Raw genomic sequence first — 22140 nt, 5'->3', positions numbered from 1 at the left:
AAAAAAAAAAAAAAAAAAAAAAAAAAAAAAAAAAAAAAAAAAAAAAAAAAAAAAAAAAAAAAAGAAAGGAAAAAAAGAAAAGAACCCCAGAGATCCTCAAACACTTTCCTCTCCCTGCCTCCCTCTACAAAATAAAAACGACTCCAGCCAGAGAGCCAACTTTTGATAAATGCCCATATGTGCTGGGTACCTTTCAAGGAACTAGAGATCAAGTGATGAACAGGACTGAACAGGACACACAAAGTCCCTGCCTTTGTGGACTTAAATGCTAAAAGGAAGACAGACAATGATCAAGTAAACAAGTGATACACCCAAATAAATCACTTAATATTCCTAAAATCACACAGAGAGTTGGATGTAGAGCCTCGCTTGGGCCCTCATTTCCTCCCACTAATCCCGTATTCTACTATGTCACAATGCCAGGATCACAGAAACAAAGGAAAGAAATCAAAGAGAAAGCGCAGAACAGGGAGAAGGCTCAGAAAGAGGAAATTTGCACAATACTCTGAGGGGAGGGGATGTTCTTGGTCCATTTCTTTAATTTATCATTGCCAGCCCTGTCTGTAATTGCTCCTTGGACAAAATAAGCCACAAGATAAAAAATAAAATTGTTTCAAATCCATTGATCACGGAGATGAAATGATACCTACGTACATGCTCTTTTCCACAGAATACAACACAAACCCCCATGCACACACTCTGTACAATGTGGAAAAATTCCTTAACTTCCTCCAGAAAACTCAATTCCTCGGAAGGACCAGAAGTGTTGAAAGAGAATCCAGTTCTCCTTACTGATCACCAAATGGGTACGAATCTCAGTTTACCAGGGCACAGGGCAATGCCCCGCGTGCCTTTCTGTTGATCATTTTCACAACACTGAAGGTGAACCAAGGCGGCGGTTTTCTATTGTGTTTTTTTGAGATGGAGTCTCCCACTGTCGCCCAGATTGGAGTGCAAAGGTGTCATCTCGGCTCACTACAACCTTCGCCTCCTGGGTTCAGGTAATTTACCTACCTCAGTCTCTTGAGTACCTGGGAATATAGGCGCACACCACCACACCCAGCTAATTTTTTGTGTTTTTAGTAAAGACAGGGTTTCACAATGTTGGCCAGACTGGTCTTGAATTCCTGGTCTCAAGATCCGCCTGCCTCAGCCTCCCAAAGTGCTGGGATTACAGGCGTGAGCCACCGTGCCCAGCCCAAAGTGGTGGTTAACCCCCAGCTGAAGTTACCAAAGGCAAGCAGTTGAGGCTAGTGTTTATAGCTCAGTTGGCATGGCTAAGCAAAATGGGGGAAAAGCCCTGTATGGCTTCCACCTGACAGGCCCCACTATTTCTTAAGGGGCTTCTGATTTCTGGCCAGCTCTTCAGTCATCATTGGCCAATAGCCAACCAAACCAAAATCTAAATATATTTTTCAATATATGTCATGTCTTTCCCTGAAATGAAATATATGTAATTTCCGCAGGTACTGAACCATTAATTAATCCCCGAAACAATCCAATGTGGTATTTTTGTTGTTTCTGCTCTCACGACAAAAATATTTATTTTGACTACTTAAGTTTTGGGGTTACAACAGTTAATCTGGAAAAGAATCTGGCTTCCCAAAGATAGAACATTAACTTGGATGTTTCACTTCTTTTCATATGCTTTTTAAATCTTTGGGTCACTATGAAGTTTTCCCTATAACATTTGAAAAATGTATCATCAGTTACTACAGAAGCATGGAAAATAAAACTCAAAGCATCTGCTTAACACATTTTTACATATAAATTATTCAGAAAGTTAACAGTGAGGTTAAAAAACAGAGAGAGAACCATGGCCAGTATACAATGAAAGGAAAAGTTTGCTTCACATCATGTGATTCCAGTATGCATTTAGGAAGGGACGCTCTGCCAGACTTCCACTGGCACTGTTCAGTCTTTTTCCCTGCAACAGCTACCACTTACTGAGTGCCCAACTCACTTACCATCTCTCCTACTTCTTCCACACAGGTATTCACATGTGTGGTGAAATAACTCATAAAACTTACACAGAAAGTAGCCACGGTGGAATTTGAAGGAAGGCCTCTCCAAGTAATGTCCATGCTCTCTTTCAGTTTCAAATGAGTGTGATGACAAATTCCTGTTGACCTAAATCTACTTTCTCAGAGTTTACAAACAGGTCTATATTTTCTCTCAAGTTGAAAAGACCCTTCCACCTCTCATCCCACTAAAAACTAAGATACAACACACACACATCCCCCAGCCTGCTATATCAGAGAAACCACCGAGCTGAAATGACAGGATTCCACTGTTTCTGTACCCTCAGTCCACAGTAGCTGTAAGGTACACCAATTCAGCCCTTCTCAACCTAAGAAAACAAAGCTTGTGCTGTGATTGCACCTCCACAGCTGTCTGTTAAACTTCAGGAGTTTATTATCTGATTACTGACAGCTGTATTTTGTCAGATTTGACCAATTTTATTAATTTATCTTTAAAGGACTTTCAGCTATTTAATTATACAACAAATCTGCTATAATCGAGAACTTCTCTTTTCAGTCAGATTAGAGTTGTTACTGTAAAATCTTTATTTGCCTCCCTTTTCAATTTTCTTACAATCAAAGACCATACCGGAAGGGCACGGTGGCTCACACCTATAATCCCAGCACTTTGGGAGGCCAAGGCAGGTGGATTACTTGAAGTCAAGAGCTCAAGACCAGCCTGGCCAACAGGAGGAAACTCCCTCTCTACTGAAAAGACAAACATTAGCCAGCTGTGATGGCAGGTGCCTGTAATCCCAGCTCCTCGCGAGGCTGAGGCAGGAGAATCGCTCAACCCTGGGAGGCAGAGGTTGTGGTGAGCCGGGATCACGCCACTACACTCTAGCCTCGGCGACGGAGCAAGACTCCGTCTCAATAAGTAAATAAATAAATAAACAAAGACCATGCCATGCACAAATAGCTGGTGTTTTAGAAATGAAGATGTCTAGGTAGGCACAACAAACACCCACACTCACACTCCCAGAGGCAATCCAACCATCAGCACGAGGCTCGGCCATGGACTCTGAGGTTGTATCACAGCGGGAAAGAGGTCAGCGTGATCAGAAATGCATGAGCCACAATCCTGGTTGTAACCCAGGCCTCAGCATCCTCATAAAGACAGGACTGTGAAAACTAGCCATAAAAATAAAGCATTTAGCACAGTGCACAACATTCACAGTACTTACCATCACCTTCACCATCCCAACAACTCCAAAGCGGGGCCATTTTCCCAGCTGCCCTATTGTTTCCCGACTCAGAACCGGGACGTGTCACTGTCTTCCACTCGCCCCTTACTTCCTACTAGCTTTATTGACATTCAGTTTACATAACATAAAATTCATCCTGTTAGTGTCCAATTTAGTAGGTTTTAGTGTCACAGTTAAGTAACCGTGACCACTGTATACTTCCAATACGTTTTCATCTCCCCAAAAAAACAGCATACCCCATATTACTCCTTCCCCAGCCCCTGGCAGCCATTAGTTTATGTCAGTCTCTATGAATTTGCCTATTGTAGCATTTTATGTAAGTGGAATGACACAACATGTGGCTTTTACGTCTGGCTTCTTTCACTTAGCATACTGTTTTCAAGGTTTATCCATATTTTAGCATATATCAGTCTTTTACTTCTCATTATGGCTAAATAATAGTCCATTGTGTGAAAGTATCATCATATTTACCTATTCATAAGTTGATGGACATTTGGGTGGTCTCCACTTTGGGGCTATTATGAATAATGCTCATATGAACATTCCTTTACAAGTGTTTGTGTGATCATGTATTTTCATTTCTCGGGTATATACCTAGAAGTGCAATTGTTGGGTCATATGTAACTCTCTAGTCAACCATCTGAGGAACTGCCAGATTGTTTTCCAAAGCAGATACACTCTTTTACATTAACACATAGAGTGTATTCCTATTCCACTTTTCCTACAATCTTGCCAATACTTGTTACAGGTATTGATCAACTTACGACCTATGCAACTTATGACCATTCGACTTTACGACCACAATCGCTAGCCACAACCGCTCCGCTGTAGATTTTTGGAAACACTACAACATTTTGATGTGTATCAAGAATATCGCTACGGCCTGGGAGGCTGTGACGACAAAGTGCATGAATGGCATCTGGAAAAATTGTGTTAAGCACTATGTCAATGATTTTGACGGATTTGACAGTGAACATGAACTTGAAACGATTCGGGAAAAAATAGTAAAACTTGCTAAAGACCTTTCTTTGGAGTGTGAAATGGAAGATGTTGAACAGTTGCTAGACAAAGAATCCGGAGAACTTACAAATGAAGAGCTAATCGAACTGGAAGAAGAAAGAGTGGCGGAAGAAGAAAGAAGAGAAGCAGAGAAAGAAGAGGAGGAGCCAGAAAGAAAGTTCACCACTAAGGGTTTATCAGGCGGTTTATCTTTACTGAATAAACTTCTTATACATTTCAAAGCAATGGACCCAAACATCAAACGATTTGCAAGGATTGAACGGATGGCGCACGATGTGTTTTGTCCGTATCATGAAATTTATGAAGAAAAAAAGAAACATACAATTCAGACAAAGCTCACCGTGTTTATGAAAAAACCAACTCCGGTAACCTCAAATGCTGCCTCAGGTGATGACATCAACGATCCGCAGCCAAGCACCAGCGGCCAATAAAAGGTTTCATACATGTTTATATTTTTTGATATGTTTGGCAATTGGGAAAATGTTTCCTATGGTAATTTTTACACCTGTATTTTGTATTTTTGTATGCACCTGTATTTTGTAATTTTGTATGTTCTGCAAATATTAAACCAGTTGTACTGGTAATGCAGTGTTTTACTTAAACCTGACGAATGTAAAAATAAGAAACAAAATGGTGTAGAGATGATACAAATGGCATAAAATGAACAAAGAAAATTATGATATACAACAATAATGAAAGAAAATTATGATAAAATATGACTTAAAGATTTTTATCACATCATTTCACAGTACTGTACATATAGCCTACTCAACTTACGACCAAATCGTATTACGACTGGTCTGTCGGAACCAATCGTAGTGGTAAGTCGAGCACTAGCTGTACTACCTTTTGGACTACGGAATCCTAGCAGTTAAGGTATCACAGTGTGGTTTGATTTGCATTTCTCTGATGGCTAATGATACTGAGCATCTTTTCATGTTCTAATTGGCCATTTGTATACCTTCTTTGGAGAAATGTCTATTCAGGTCCTTTGCGGCCTGGCCCCTTTTTTTTGAGGCAGAGTCTCACTCTGCCTCAAAGCTGGAGTGCAATGGTGCAATCTCAGCATACCACAACCTCCACCTCCCGGGTTCGAGTGATTCTTCTGCCTCAGCCTCCCAAGTAACTGGGACTATAGGCACACACCTGGCTAATTTTTGTATTTTTAGTAGAGATGGGGTTTCACCATACTGGCCAGGCTGGTCTCAAACTCCTGACCTTGTGATCCGCCTGCCTAAGCCTCCCAAAGTGCTGGGATTACAGGCTTGAGCCATCGTGCCCGGCCCCTTTGTCCATTTTTACACTCAGTTTTTTATTCTTGAGTTGGAAGATTTCTTGTTTCTGAGATGGAGTTTCGCTCTTGTTGCCCAGGCTGGAGTTTCGCTCTTGTTGCCCAGGCTGGAGTGCAACGGCGCTAACTCAGCTCACGGCACATCCACCTCCCGGGTGCAAGCGATTCTCCTGCTTCAGCCTCCCGAGTAGCTGGGATTACAGGCACCCGTCACCACACCCAGCTAATTTGGTACTTTTAGTAAAGACAGGCTTTCTCCGTGTCGGTCAGGCTGGTCTCGAACTCCCGACCTCAAGTGATCCACCCTCCTTGGCCTCCCAAAGTGCTGAGATTACAGGTGTGAGCCACCACGCCCAGCCAAGTTATATGTTTTTTTTATAAATATGTTCTAGTTTCAAGTCCTCTCTGAAATATATTATTTGTACGTATTTTCTCCCATTTTGTGAATTTTCTTTCCACTTTTTTTGTTTGCTTGTTTTTTGAGACAGAGTTTCGCTCTGTCACCCAAGCTAGAGTGCAGTGGTGTGATCTTGGCTCACTTCAACCTCCGCCTCCTGGATTCAAGCAATTTCCCTGCCTCAGCCTCCTGAGTAGCTGGGGCTACAGGCATGTGCCACCACACCCGGCTAATTTCTTTTTTTGAATTTTAAGTAGAGGCGGGGTTTTGTCATATTGGTCAGGCTGGTCTTGAACTTCAGACCTCAAATGATGCACATGCCTCGGCCTCCCAAAGAACCGGGATGACAGGCGTGAGCCACGGTGCCCAGCCTCTTTCCATTTTTTAATGGTGTCTTTTGAGGCACAAAAATTGTTGATTTGTACAAAGCTAAATTTATCTATTTTTTTTCTCTCGTTGTTCATGCTTTTGGTGTCCCATATAAGAATCCATTACCTAATCCAAGGTTAGAAATTTTATACCTCAAGTTTTCTCATTTTAGTTCCTAAATTTATGTTTATAATCCATTGAGTTAATTTTTGCATATCATGTGAGATTGCAGTTCAACTTCATTCTCTGTGCATGTGGCTATCCAGTTTTCCCAGCACCATTTATTGAAAAGATTACACTTTTCTCCAGTGAACTGTCTTGGCATTCTTCTCTCTTTTAAATACACATTCAGAACATTTCATTCTTTGCAGGTATCTATCAGTCTCATATTGTTATTTTCCAACCATTGAGCATTGTATTACTCTCTTTAAACACGCAAATCTTTGAAGAATATATATGAATCTCTCCTATACTTGCACTTGGACAATCATTTACATTTAGAAACATTTAGCAATTACCTACTTTGTGCCAGGCAGTATTCTAGATGCTAAGATACAATCCCCATGAGGCAATATGAGTTCTTGGAGATGACTATAAATACACGTTGTATTCCGTGACGGGGCAGGGGGGCAGGGGGAGCCACAGAGCCACAGACGCTGAAAGAACAGAATACCTATTTCTGTGATGAAGGTCCTAAAAGGGTTACACTGAGGAGGGACAGCAGAAAGAACAAATGAATTGCCAAAGAAAGGCTCTAGATGATTCCAGACAGGGAAAAATGATGGACACGAAAGTGTGTATTTGGAAAGAGGCCCAAGGTATCTAGGGAACAGAGGTTTAACACATAGACTGTGGGGTGACAGGTAAAGGTACCTCGAGAGGCTAGCAGGGTTGAGTGTTATGGATCTCATACACCATGCTCCAGAACTTTAGCTACGTTTGTACGCGATGGCAATCAATTCTAGACCTGAACAAGAAAGTCATGCACACTTTAGGAAGAGGACTGTGGGAATAATTGTACAGAACTGACTAGCATAGCGACAGATTAGCACTGAGCACTCCTCACATATGTCCAGCCTGCAGGGAGGGGGGGACTCTGTGTGCGTGTGTGCATGTGTTTCTTTCTTTCCACAACTGCGTGACAAAAATGCATTTTGTTCCTATCTCTTGATGATAACAAGACAACCAAGACATTTCATACTTGGTTCTTCCTCATTTCATTGACGTGTGATACTGCCAGCCTTAAAGAACATGTTATGCACACATCTTACTGGCTTCTCAATTCTATTTTCTTCATATCAGCAATCTTTTTCAGATGCTCTACTGCGAACATATCATAAAAGATATAATACTATCACTGAAGGTCATTTAACTTTGGACCTATCTTCTGGACAAGGAGCCCAAATGAAATGACGTTAGTCATACACATGCCTTACAGACTGCTTCTTTCCCTTTTGCAATTCAAAGTCTTCCATTTTAACTATTCTTCCAATATTGTTTAGCATATTCTGCTGTAACTATCAGCTGGGAGCGAGCGTCAGCAAGCTTCTTTCATCATTTTACACAAGTGAGTCTGCGGCTCTACTTTTACTCTTTCTGTCTGGATTTTCCAGAGGTCTTCCAGAACCAGAAATATATCCAAGTCAAAAAGTCTCCATTTTTTCGACTACATGAAATGAATATTTTTGCATTTAATATAATCACAGCGATACTACTGGCAAGAAAAAGCACATTGACGCTTCTCTCCAATAGCATGTTCAGTTTTTAACTGGTATTCCTTAAATGGGCCTTTAGCCTAAAAGGAGGTGTTATTTTTGCTGTCACAATGGTGAGAACTGTACTCTGTTCAACGGAATGAAACACTTCCTCAAAATAAATGAGCGGGAGACATAATGGAATTCTACGTTCCTTGTTCTTTTCTGTTAACTGACTGCTGATATGAATGTGATCCATCATCTTGCATCCCTGCTGGAAGGGCCTAATCGACACCCCTTCCTCCCTCCAGTGATTCTTATTTACAAAGACCTGTGTAAAATAAGTCATTTATTTTCAACAGCAGGAAAGCTGGCCAGCAATCTGACTACATAAAAATTAAATAAATATAGTCAAATTGGTTCACATAAAAAAAGAATGGAAAAAAATGAAATTATAGTGGCTGCAATATGCCTTACACATGAAGAACTGGGTAAGTTTTTATATCAGAGAAGGATATATCTTTGATGCCTGCCTCCGCTTCAGCAACTTTCCTAGGTAGCTGCCAATTTTTCGCCCTACAAAAATCATTAAAAACTGAAGTTGCGTATTTTTAAACCACTTTAAAAGCAGAGGCTGAGAGACAGAGAAAAAGCACAGAGAAAAGAAAAATCCATCTGGAAAGGTATAATCCAAAAAATGTTAATATAGTGATTATCATCTCTGGATAATAAAATTGTAAATATTCTTCCTTTTATGCTAAGCAGGAAGAACAAAAAAGCCAGAAAGACAGTTTGTTAGACAGGTATTTGGAAAGGTACTTATACAGAAAGAAACGGGATTTGCATACGGCGTTGGGGCCCGGACAAAAGCCAAAACAGATACAGATGTCCCCGTGTTCTAGCCATCCAAAACATTTTATACCTTATTCAGGCACAGGAACGTAACTTCATCCTTTAAAGCTTTTTTACCCTTCCAATAGATCTCTGAGATTGCTATTCCCATCATTTTACTTAGCAAACCAAGGCTCAGAGAAATTCAAGTGCAAGTAGCCAAGTTCTCACATTATACTCAGTAACTCCTCATGCCTGGGTTGTGCCACGTCATGGAGACATGGAACTCCATATAACAGAAGGCAGGCCCTGTTTATGTGAACGATGTCTCCTTTAATATGTTAACTGAGTAAATCTATGAATTTTCTTCCAGAAAGCTGTAGTACAGGTGGAAGGAAATTTCTAAAACAGGAGACTCCCTAAAGAAATTACCACCAAACAATCAAATATAAAAACCCAACTTGGCAGAGGACAGTCTAGTAGGCATTCTGTGTTTCCTTTTCTCTGGCTCTCTGGTACATCAAGTGGCAAGACATAAGAAGTGCCATAAAATGATGGCAAACCCAGCACTATGGTACCTAAATTAACTCCTTCAATATGGCTTTGAAGCCTCAACATATATTCTGTTGGAGCAACGACAATGTCCATAGTGTGTAGGGAAGTCCATCAAATGGATTACCTGTGAGATATAACCTGGAGGCACATGAATGGGAGGAATGGATCCATTGGGTGACATCATGGGAACTTCAGCAGGTCCTAAAAGAGATGAGTCAGATGTTAACAGCGGAAGAATCATGCGTTATTCAAAATAATCAATGTTTTCAATGTACTGTCCAAACTGAAGATAATTACTTAATATTCTCTTCAAAAGTTGGTATATACTGCCTTAAAGAAAACCTGAAACCATGAATGAAAAGGAATTCTCCAGCTATACAACTCAAAGAAAACAAACAACCCAAAACTATAAGCATCTTTATAAGTATTTAGTGATTCTCAAAGCCTCAAGTTCCACAAACCAAGATTGCTCAGTTAACAGTAGTCTAACAGAATAGGGCAAAGAGTTTCTTTCCTTTTATTTGGCCTTTAAAAGAATGTATAATTAATCAATGTTTCAACAAATCAATTATAAAATTATTTTCTATTCTGGTTTAAAAAGCTCCTATAGACTTTGGGTTTATAATTTTCAGTTAGATTATTATTTTCAATAAATAACTGTAACATGCCATAATTAGAAACAGAAGAAATCCTTAAATCACTCCAAACCAACTGAATTTAGTCTATCTCTTATAAAGACAGAGAAAAAATAGATCATATTTTAAAATAAGGAACAATCAAACACATGCCTGCCAAATTTACTTGGATTATTTCAAAGTAAAGCATTAAAGTAACAAGAAATTTGTTTCAAAATAGGAAATTCAGCTTTCTGATCCACCACCTGGGGTGAAACCACAACCGAAATGCAGATTTTTGTGAAAGTCCTTACAGGAAAACCACCACTCTCAAGGTTGAACCCTTGAACACAATAGAAATCCAAAGGCAAAGATCCAGAACAAAGAAGGAATTTCTCCTGATCAGCAAAGACTGATCTTTGCTGGCAAGCAACTGAAGGACTGACATACTTTGTCTAACTACACATTCAAAAGGAGTCTACTCTTTGTCTTGTGTTGGGACTTCACAGAAGAAGTCAAACCACCTCCAAAAAGAATAAACACAATAGAAGATTAAGCAGGCTGTCCTGAGATCGATAAGGTGGATGACAACAGCTAAATGAGTGGCCTTCATTAGCAGTGTCCTTCAGATGAATGTAGTGCTGGAGTTTTCCTGGCAGCCACAAACATCTGACAGACATTCTTGTGGCAAATATTGTCTGACTTACTGCTTCAACAAAGCAGAAGACAAGGCTGGGCGCACTTGAGCCCAAGAGTGAGATACTATCTCTACCAAAAAATTTAAAAATTAGCTAGGCATGGTGGTGTGTGCCTCTGGTCACAGCCACTTTGGCTCAGATGGGAGGATGGCTTGAGCCCAGGAGATCAAGGGTGCAGGGAGCCATGATCAAGCCACCACACTCCAGCCTGGGCACAGAGCGAGACCCTGTCTGCCCAAGAAAGTTTTTAAAACCAGAAGACAAGTAATTGTGTATGAGTTGTTAAGAGACGTGAACAACAAAAAAAGTAAATCCAATGAATGTTAATTACGTGTCTAAAGCAAACAAGGAATGGCAAGGTTAACAGTTACCTAAGACATAGTTTTGAGTTAATATTTAATTACAAAGCAACTGGCCATTGTTACATCAAAATCAACTTCAAACACCTTTCAAAGGTCTAATGGTTAAATAAATGGTTTCCCGAGAAGTGCAAGCACCTCACGGCCACTGGTTTTCTGTTTGGTGGCTGGCTCACCCATTTACCAACCCACCTCCCAAATGTCAACAGAAAACTATATGTTTCTAGTCTGAGATGCGACTTCCTGGCTCCACGTGCCTTGCATTGTTTATTTGCTTTATCCTAATGAAGTTGTGCTGTCAGCAATGAAAACTGCTCAGCTGGAACAAGAAAAAACCAAGGGAAATACAACCCTTTATTTGGCAGAAGGCAGATCCTGCCATCCAGTGCTGCATTTACCTGTACATACAATGCACCCTTCACTTCACGGTACAACCCATTGACTACTTCACAGGGGAGGACTCAGTAGGGGCAAGAGGGACAGGGACACTGGTGAGAATATGAACAGGTCTGTGAAATAGGGGAAAAAAACATAGGACCACGGCAGAAAAATGTGTAATATTTATCTAACATTCCAAATGCCAAGAGTTCACTCCAAATTCATGGCTAATACACCAAATCACTAAACTATCTGATCATCTCTATTAAAAAACAAAAACACAGCAGTCTCTCACATGCTAACATGCTCGCAATAATTTAAAGCAGAAGAGAATGGCATAAAAATAGATTGTTGCATGACCCAATTTAATTCTGAAGTATAATTTAAACGAATACATCCACCAATTGCTGAAGGCACTGGTTTCCAAATCCATTTTTCTCCTCAGCTTCAGCATTTTTGACATAGCCATCAAGAGAGTTGGGAATTTACTAAATATTTGTATTTGAATTGACTCACTTGAAATAAGAGACAATGATCTCTGCCTCATCCAGAGGACTCCCTGTGAAATTCAAGGGTTGATGGACATGGCCCGACGGAGCAGATGTTAAGAGTGTGGTCTGCCCCGGAACAAATAAACTTAATAAACATTTACAGAACTCTCCACCCCAAATCCACAAAACATACATTCTTATCAGTACCACATCACACCTGCTTTAAAAGTGACTACATAATTGGAAGTAAATCACTCCTCAGTAACTGCATAGCATTTCACAGGTTTAAATGAAATATTGGTTGGCTGTTTGTTATTTTCCTCCCTTATTCCTTCCTGTCTCCATTGTTAAGCACAATTATTGGCATAAAAGAGGTTTTCAATACCCATTTTTAGACTGCATTCTAGCCTGGGCAATAGAGCAAGACTCCTGTTCTCTCTCCCTCTTTCTCTTCCTCTTTCTTTCTCTCTTTCATTCTTTTTTTTTCTTTCTTTCCCTCGTTCTTTCTTTTTCTTTTTTTCTTTTTTCCAAATAAAATAAAATAAAATAAAATAAAAATAAGAGTGTGGTCTGCCAGGTTTTATTGCCCAGCTCACCATTCACACTGGTTGTGACTTTGAACAACTCACCTAGCCTTACTTCTTAATAGTCATAAGTGAGAATAACAATTCTTACTTCATAAGGTCAGGTATAAAGATTAGATTTAATATGTGCTAGTTATCAGTATTTTTTGTTTGTTTGTTTGAGTCGGAGTCTCACTCTGTCACCCAGGCTGGAGTGCGGTAGCGTGATCTCAGTTCACTGCAACGTCTGCCTCCTGGATTCAAGCAATTCTCCGCCTCAGCCTACCAAGTAGCGAGGACTACAGGCATGCGCCACCATGCCAGGCTAATTTTTTTGTATTTTTAGTGGAGACGGTGTTTCACCATGTTAGCCAGGATGGTCTTGATCTCCTGACCTGGTGATCCTCCCGCCTCAGCCTCCCAAAGTGCTGAGATTACAGGCGTGAGCCACCATGCCCAGCCAGTTATCATTATTTTTTATAATGCTTTTAATAATTTTATTGATAGCTTTGGTTGCTTTAAAAAAAATTTTTTTTCCTATTACGTTTTAAGTACTAAAGCTTTTTAATAGTCCTGCCCATCGAACATAAAATCAAGAAGTATATACTTCATACAACATTGACTTAGGGGACAATCCTTCCTCATTAAGTAAATATAAAATGTTTCACAGTAGAGTGTGAACAGATGTGCTACCACCTCAATAAAGTACAGCTAGTGCTCGACTTACGACCACGGTCGGGACCGCGGACCGCTCGTAACACGATTTGGTCGTAAGCTGAGTAGGCTATATGCACGCGGAGATGGTAGTGCTGACGGAAGCTGGTCCGCACTGTCGTACGCCCAGCTGGGCAACGTTTGCGCTGCCAGACACGGAGCAGTCGTGGCTGGCGATTGTGGTCGTAAAGTCGAGTGGTCGTTTAGTTGCATAGGTGGTAAGTCGATCAATACCTGTATCGCTTTGTAATCACCAAAATGTATACCATGCAAATAGTCTCTTAACTCCAGGCATGACCCCTAAAACTGTTAAAGTCATTTGTGTAAAATGCTTTAAAGAATGTAGGACAAGTATGTGATTTACAGCTAAAAAAGGTTTTCTTCACAGCCTTGATTTCGAGAGTAGCCAAATGACTTTAACATGCTTGTTTCCCTTCCTTTTGTCACTGTTATCAAAACCATTTCAAAGGACACTTAAAAATATGTAGTAACAGCTTCCAAAACTCGACCTTGCCTTAGAACCCCAAGTTCCTCTCCTTTCTGAAATAAACCATTGTTACCTATAGGCATTTTGGAGTTTAAAAGGCAGCAAAATAAACTCTCATTCACCATGGTGCTATGAAAAAACAGTTAATTCCCAGTCTGTGAGTTTACGACCTCTGTTCAACTGTGTTTGAGAATGTCCAATATTACTGTAATCTTTCCCTAATTAAAACACTAATTTATCTTCCTAAACCTCCTAAAAGTCTTAAATGCCTGAAACACTTAAATTGATTTTTCATTTACTTATAGAAAACCTTGAACCAGAAAGTCAGAGAGCTGCTTTATTATTCAATCAACAGCAATTAATGCAATGATTCTACGACAGTATTCACACACCAAAGAGGCAAGAGGAAAGACCAGCAACACTGTATTCTTAGGACCACACAAGTTCTCGGAGACCTCCTGTGCCTCCACCACGGCTGTACGATCATTCTGCCTCAACCTCCGTTTCTTCCCTGCTACCAGGGATCCTCAAGGGCAGCGGTGCCCAATCCCCAGGCCACGGACCACTGTCGGTTTGTGGCCCATTAGGAAACGGGCTGCACAGCAGGACGTGAGCGGTGGGCAGGCGAGGATGACTGCCTGAGTTCCGCCTCCTGCCAGAGCAGCAGCCACTTTCCATTCTCGCAAGAAAGGGAATCCCATCACAAAGAGGGATCTGGGTTGTGTGCCTCTTATGAGAACCTAACTAATGCCTGATGATCTGAAGTGGAACAGTCTCATTCTAAAACAGCCCCCCTCATCCCCAACCTGTGGAAAAACTGTCTTCCACGAAACCAGTCCCTGGTCCCACAAAGGTTGGGAGCCCCTGCCCTAGAGCACACCCATCTCAGAAGCTCTCTTCATAGTATGCACCCATTCTTGGAGCACACAGAACTAGACTGATTAGGTGAATAAAAAAAAAAAAATTAGAAATCTCAAAGTGGTAGAAACCAGGAATCCAGAGTATAAATCATCATTTAAACAAGTCTTAGAAAAAGACCAGCTATACATTAACTATACTATACTTCTACACACTTTTAAAAGGTATTTTTATAATCTGAGTAGTCATGTAATACATGGTGCTAGTACTTTTATGACAAAATGGCTATGTTTCAACAATAGCCCTTAGCTGCAATAGATCACATTCTTTCCTAAATGATTTAAGTCTCACCTTGTTCAAAAAGGATGTAAAAGAGTTGACATCACAACGTAGCAAGATAAAACGAATGAGAAAATAAAGCAAAGATGAAATAATGCTGTGAAAAAATTCAATTACGTCCTATAAAAGTGACCCTGCGGTCTTTCTAAATAGCTGAGGAACAGAAATTCTTGCTGGCAGAAGTAGCCATAAGGCCACAGCTAGTAGGTAAACAGATAATAATGGTGAAAGTAATCATCAGAACAAATGGTCTAAATACAAGTACACTTAAGCTGTTTACAATGGGTCTAGGACTGCATGCAAAATGTGAGGTCTTTTGATGAATCTCATAAATGTCTAATGATGAATCTCTTTTTTTTTTTTTTTTTTTTTTTTTTTTTTTTTTTATTTTTTTTTTTTTTTTTTTTTTTTTTTTGAGACAGAGTCTCGCTCTGTTGCCCAGGCTGGAGTTCAGTGGCACGATCCCGGCTCACTGGGTTCAAGTGATTCTCCTGCCTCAGCCTCCCAAGTAGCTGGGGCTACAGGCTCCCACCACCATGCCTGGCTAATTTTTCTATTTTTAGCAGAGACAGGGTTTCACCATGTTGGCCAGGCTGGTCTTGAGCTCCTGACCTCAGATGATTCGCCTGCCTCAGCCTCCCAAAGTGCTGGGTTTACAGGTGTGAGCCCCCGCGCCCAGCCCTAATGATGAATCTTTTATCATTCATGGTGACTCAAGACTCCTACACAAGCTAAGAGATAATATAGGCACTTTGGTTAGCCTTGACATTCTTTTTTTTTTTTAATTATTCAACACTGATTAATCTCACAAGGGAACTAAAAGGAATACAAAGAAAATAAAGCACAGACACTAACTTCAAAGAAATTTGAACTCTACTGCAGTGATTCTTCAACTTCAATGTGCATCCACATCACCTGGAGCATTTCTTAAAATACAATAGGCCCCACTTCCCACAGTGTCAGAATCAGAAAGTTTAGAGGGATCTCCAGGAATGAATATTTCTAACGAGTTCCCAGGTGGCGTGGATGCTGCTGTCTAGGGACCATGCTTTGATAAGCTCTGACTTCGTGGGACAAAAGACTGTAAAAGAGCCAGACTTTCCCCCTAACATCAGGAACTCGACATGGACGCCCACTTTCAGCACCGCTATTCAACATTGTGCTGGAAGTTCTAGCCAAAGCAATTAAGCAAGAAAAAGAAAGGCATCCGAATTGCAGGAAGTAAAACTCTATCTCCTCACATATGACATAACCCAACATACAGAAAATCTCAAAGATCCCACACAAAAAATTACTAAAGCTAACACACTAATTCAGTAAAGCTACAAGATATAATATCTGCACACAAAAGCCAACTGTGTTTCTACACACCAGCAATGAACAATCAGAGAATAAAGAAAACAATTTCAATCATAACAGCATCAAAAAGAATAAAATATCTAGGAATAAATTTAGTCAATGATCTGTATACTAAAACTACAAAAACTGCTAAATAATGGAATGAAACAGATTTAGTTGTTTGCTGTTTTTCAACAGAGCCAGAGTCTCACTATAGTGCCCAGGCTGATCTCAAACTCCTGGGGCTCAAGTGATATATCTCCGTCTCCAAAGTACTAGGATTATCGGCATAAGTCACCACACCCAGCCATGGAAGATTTATTATTAAGCTAACAATAATACTCAACGTGATCCAGAGTCAATGTAATCCTATCAAAATTCCAGGGACCTCAAATAGGCAAAAAGAATGAACCTGGACCCCTAACTCATATCATATACAAAAATCAACTCAAAATGGATCACTTATAGAAGCTTTAAAAAAAAAAAAAAACTCTTAGAAGAAAACAGGAGTAAATCTTCATGGCATTGCATTTGGCAACACATTTGTAGACACCAAAAGTACATGCAACAAAACACAGATAAAATGAACTAAACCAAAATTAGAAACTTTTGTGTATCAAAAGACATTACTAAGAAAGTGAAAACACATCCTATAGAATGGGAAAAATATTTACAAATCATATCTGGGGCTTGTATCCAGAATATATTTTAAAAAACTCTCACAACTCAACAAAAAGACAAACAACCCTACTTAAAAATGGCTAAAGGAACTGAATAAACATTTCTCCAAAGATAACATGTAAATAGCCAACACACAGACACAGGCACACCCATAAGATGTTCATCATCATTAGTCATGAGGAAAATACAAATCAAATCACGATCAGATACCACTTCACACACACTAGGATGGCTATTGAAAGACACGCACACAGACAATAACAAGCGTTGACAAGGTTGTAGAGAAATTGGAAACTTGTACACTGCTGGTAGGAAAGTAAAACAGAAACTGTGGAAAAGTGTAGCACTTCCTCAAAAAGTTAAATGTAAAATTACCTTATGACCCACCAATTCCACTTGTAGTTGTATTAGGTTGGTGCAAAAGTCATTGTGGTTTTTGCCATTAAAAGTAAAATATCCAAAAGAAGTGAAAACAGATACTAAAACAGACACATTACAGGCATGCTCACAGCAGCCTGTACATGTGTTCATGTTCACAATACTCAACAGACAGAAACAGCTGAAACATTCATCAGGAGATGGATGGATAAACCGTGGTACGTACCAACTGCAGAATACCACTCAATCATAAAAAGGAATGAAGTGCCAATACACGCTACAATGTTGATGAAGCTTGAAAGCATTAGGTTAAGACCCAAAAGATCACCCATATTCTGTGGTTCCACTTCTATGAAATATTCAGAATACATACATTTACAGAAACAGAACTCAGATTGGTGGTTGCCAAAGGCTGAGACAGGAGGGTGGATGGAGGGTTCGCAGGACTGAGGAGCAACCACTCAATGGATCCAGCTTTTGAGGGTGATAAAAAACATTTTGGAAACAGAGGTAGTGGTTGCATAACACTGTGATTAGGTGTATTTGCTAAATGAGTTAATTTCATGTTTTACGCATTTCACCTTAACAAAAAAAGAATTTAAAAATTATGCAAATAGGGCCGGGTGCAGTGGCTCAAGCCTGTAATCCCAGCACTTTGGGAGGCCGAGGCGGGTGGATCACGAGGTCAAGAGATCGAGACCATCCTGGTCAACACCGTGAAACCCCGTCTCTACTAAAAATGCAAAAAATTAGCTGGGCATGGTGGCGCGTGCCTGTAATCCCAGCTACTCAGGAGGCTGAGGCAGGAGAATTGCTTGAATCCAGGAGGCGGAGGTTGCGGTGAGCCAAGATCGCGCCATTGCACTCCAGCCTGGGTAACAAGAGCGAAACTCCGTCCCCCAAAAAAAAAAAATTATGCAAATGACCAAAAGAAAGATAAGATAGTACAATGGGGGTTGCTAACAAGCTACCAAAGAGCACCTGTGTCTAATGTCTGAGAGCACATCTTCATTGCATATACATTCATATTTGGAAGGACACTATTTCTAGATGCAGTGCTATGCAAAGCCCAAGAGATGCATTGTCTATTCACAAGCAACTGCGGGGAAACAGACATACAAACAAATAAACACAACGAGGCATTTCAGGCACTGTCTACATTTTACAAGATTTACAAAGATTATTATCCTGTGGAAACCTCAGTAACTGCAGAACCGAGGGGGTTAAAGGCCCTTAGGACATAGTAGAAATCTCATAGTTTAAAATAAACAAACTGAGGCCCAGAAGCAAGTTGACCAGGCCAGGAAAGAACAGGCAAGGGATGGAATGACAGGGTTGAGAACTCAGTTCTTCTTGTTTTTCTAATTTCACTTTCCTTTGAAAGTAAGGTCTCTCGTTCCTGAAAATGCTGCTGGCAAACTCGCTTTCTTTCAAGGTGTTATTTTCACACAGAAGCTAGGTACTGATGGCACATTCCTCTGGCTCAGGTAAAATGACAAGGGCATACTGGTCTCTCCAACCTATCACTACTTCTTCCCAAAGGCATCCAGCCAGAGAGTTAACAAGCCAGGAAGGCCCTAGGGAGGCTTGGGTTTGTACCTGGACACCAAGACTTTCTACATGACCTTAGGGCACATTACTTAAAACTCTCTGATCAGCACTTTACTGGCCTACCAAAAGGGAAGACTGCGGCTAATTTCAAGGGTGGTTTTGGGGCCTGGAAGATGTAACGCATATAAAGTACCTAGCACTGTGCCTTGACAAATAAGATCTTAACAACTTTAACACTGCCCCCAGTAGAAGAGAAATACCATGTGAACAAAGAGCTTAATACAGCGTAATCATTCACCACAGAGGCCCAATGAGTTACAGTTTCTTAGGTGAGCAAGTGAGCTGTTTTGCTCTTCACATTCTTTCTTCTAAAATATGTTTCCATCTTGTAGCTTGGCAAGAACATGCTCCTCTTGAAAATGTAGTATCTTCATAATAACCTAATTATGGTTATTTAAAAAGAAGAAGAAAAAACAACAGAAGGGTGGTTGCTTTGTCACAGCTGTCTACTCTCCCTAACCCGAGTCCTCTGTGTCTCCCAAAATTACCTGTTCTGTTTCCCCAATTTCTAGGAAACCCTGGAAAGTTGGGCGTGCTAACTTTCAGAATGTCCTCAGATAGCTCTAAATCAAAGGACCAGTGTCCCCCGCCCTCCCTTGTCTTTTCCTGAAAGTTGATCTTCTCCATTTCTCTGGCATTGGCTTTATTTCAAGAATTTCTAGTCTGGTCCAGTAACTGTCTTTAAAAGGAGCAAGTGAGAAAAACAACAAATTGCTCAATGACTAAATCTTCCTGCTGAAATCTTAACATATATCACTATCAAGAAGCAAAACTGAGGTGCTGATAGAATTCCTAAGTAAGGGCAGCCACTTCTTCTCACTTAGCCATTTCAAATCACAAGGCCTGCATTAGTTAACAATTCTGTCTTGCCAATTTGAAATTCAAGTCTTTTCTTTCAAACATTCCTCTTTGAACTTGCTTTGTTACTTAGGTGTTGTAAGAGTATCAGGAGGAGGAAGACCAGGGTTTAATTCTCACATCATAAGACAAGCTTCTTAACTCCCAATTTCCCTCAATTTCAATAAAATTGAGGTATCCACCCAATTAGCTACTTTATCAAGTTTTTTTAGGATTAATTTTTTTTAAGAAAAAAAAACTACAGTTTCTATGTGAATATATAATGCTATACTTTTGTTAGCTTATGTTTTATTAAATTCAATCCACAGTCATTGTGCAAGATGATGTAAGGAATTAAAAGTCACACAGAAGATTTTATAACACACAACAAACTACTGCAGAAACCAGCAGCAATTGTTTGATTAGAGGCAAGAAACCCTGGAGCTGGATAATAACAATTATCCTCCGAGTGGGTGGGGGACGAATATTCAAAATTCAGCAACCAGCAATGAATGGTACAGAAAGTTGGTGAATCCATTCACCGCAGGCATGACGACCTAACACGGTTTCAAAAAGAACTTGATTTAAATTCAGGGCTACAGAATTGCAAGCTTTAAGACTGCCAAAGACATCAGGTACCGGGAGACAGGCTTGTAATATAACCTTCAGCTCCAGTTTTTACAACTCCTGTTACTTTGTTCAGTTCCACAAACCTTTGTTGAACCCAATGTAACCGCCAGACCTTGTGCAGGATGCCAAGGACACAATGACATTGAAGAGAACAAGCAGTTCTGTTCTTAATTATGGAGAGAGTGGCATGCAGAATGAGTGATGCACAGGTGCACAGAACCATGTGGGGGAAGGGAGGGCCCAGCTTTTGGCCTGAGATTTCTGTGTACCTCAGCATGGAGTCAGGCACATAGCCCAGACAACACAAGCAGCATGAGCATTTGGTGAAAAGTCTGGTTCTAGGAGCAGAAATAATTGAAGAGTTAGGTAGAAGAGCTACAAGAAAGGGTCCAAGAAATTGGTGTTTGCAAAAACAAAAAACAGCGGTTTCCATACATCCAGACTGATGGTGAAGCCGACTCTCCCGGGGTCTCAGGACTCTGCTCTTCAAGTTAAACTTTATCACCTCGCCCCAATTTGAAACATAATTTACTTATATACAAATAAACAACATTCAGGATCACCTTATCATTTAAACTTACTTGTTGACTGTCACCCAGGCTGGAGTGCAGTGGCATGATCACAGCTCAACACAACCTCAACCTCCTGGAGTCAAGGGATCCTCTTGCCACAGCCTCCTGAGTAGCTGGGACTCCAGGCAAGCCACTACACGCACAGCTAATTCTTGTGTTTTTTGTAGAGATGTGGTCTCACCATGTTGTCCAGGCCGGCCCTGAACTCCTGGGTTCAGGCGATCCTCCCACCTCAGCCTCCCAAAAGGGCAGGGGTTACAGGTATGAGCCACTGTGCCCAGCCAGTTAAATTTATTTAAATGAATACTAAGATCCCATCTTTCTTTGCTTTGATCTTTAATGTCAGGTTTCGATTGGCAGGTAATCCAAGGATATGCTTATTTATACTTAAACCAGGACCTTGTAAACATTAAAGCCCTAAAGAATTAGGCAAACACAACTCAATAATATGGAGAAAAGGCTTCTGATATTTAACAAGTAAAGTCTCTGCAAATATCAACAGCAAAAGGAAAACAAAGGCATCAGAAAGAGCGTCAAGTGCTTCATTTCAAAACCTTTAAAAGCAAACCATCGCAGCATTTTTTCTTTGGCCCACGAGGAGCATCAGAGAGGCCTCCAAACTTTCTCCGAGTAAAGAGGACCTACTCGCATCTCACCTAATAACAAACTCAAGAGGAGGTCCCAGGAGAGGCGAAGAGGAATAGGTGAGTATCACTCCCAGTAGTATTTTCTAAACAAATGTGTTGAGGGTAAAAAAAAAATCCCCCCATATTCCACTTAGTAGAACAATTAAATTTTAAATGCCCTGAGGTAAAATGCAGACTAAAGTGTTAAAGAATAATATTAAAGTTTACTAATTTTGTAGAGAAAAGAATGAGAAAGAAAGACGGCTCATTAAAGATGATTCAGGCAGACCAACTAAGGGAGGTCTCAGCAGGAATGGGGCAGAACTTATTCACTGCACTGGCCCTGAGTCTTTTGTTTGAGACAGAGTCTTGCTCTGTCCCCCAGGCTGGAGTGCAGTGGCACAATCGTGGCTCACTGCAACCTCTGCCTCCCAGGTTCAAGCAGTTCTCCTGCCTCAGCCTCCCGAGTAGCTGGGATTATAGGCGCCTGCCACCACATCTGGCGAATTTTTGTATTTTTAATAGAGACGAGGTTTCACCATGTTGGTCAGGCTGGTGTCAAACTCAACCTCAGGCGATCCAC

At 40.5% G+C, this 22140-nt stretch overlaps 1 protein-coding gene and 1 pseudogene across 2 annotated transcripts in view; both read right to left on the bottom strand.

Moving 5' to 3' along the window:
* Positions 1-2621, bottom strand: part of LOC108305296 — a 9739-nt pseudogene extending 7118 nt beyond the window's left edge.
* FNDC3B (fibronectin type III domain containing 3B) overlaps positions 1-22140 on the bottom strand; it is a 374192-nt gene that overhangs the window by 164751 nt on the left and 187301 nt on the right. For both annotated transcript variants that reach the window (XM_017529886.2, XM_017529887.2), the window contains exon 4: positions 9508-9584. In XM_017529886.2, coding sequence (XP_017385375.1) covers positions 9508-9584 — 77 coding nt within the window. The remainder of the gene's footprint in view (positions 1-9507; positions 9585-22140) is intronic.

Source organism: Cebus imitator, unplaced genomic scaffold, assembly GCF_001604975.1.
Source record: "Cebus imitator isolate Cc_AM_T3 unplaced genomic scaffold, Cebus_imitator-1.0 Scaffold61, whole genome shotgun sequence".
In the NCBI taxonomy this organism is placed as follows: Eukaryota; Metazoa; Chordata; class Mammalia; order Primates; family Cebidae; genus Cebus; species Cebus imitator.
The sequence above is the reverse complement of the archived record's forward strand: the minus strand, read 5'-3'. Positions and strand labels throughout refer to the sequence as shown.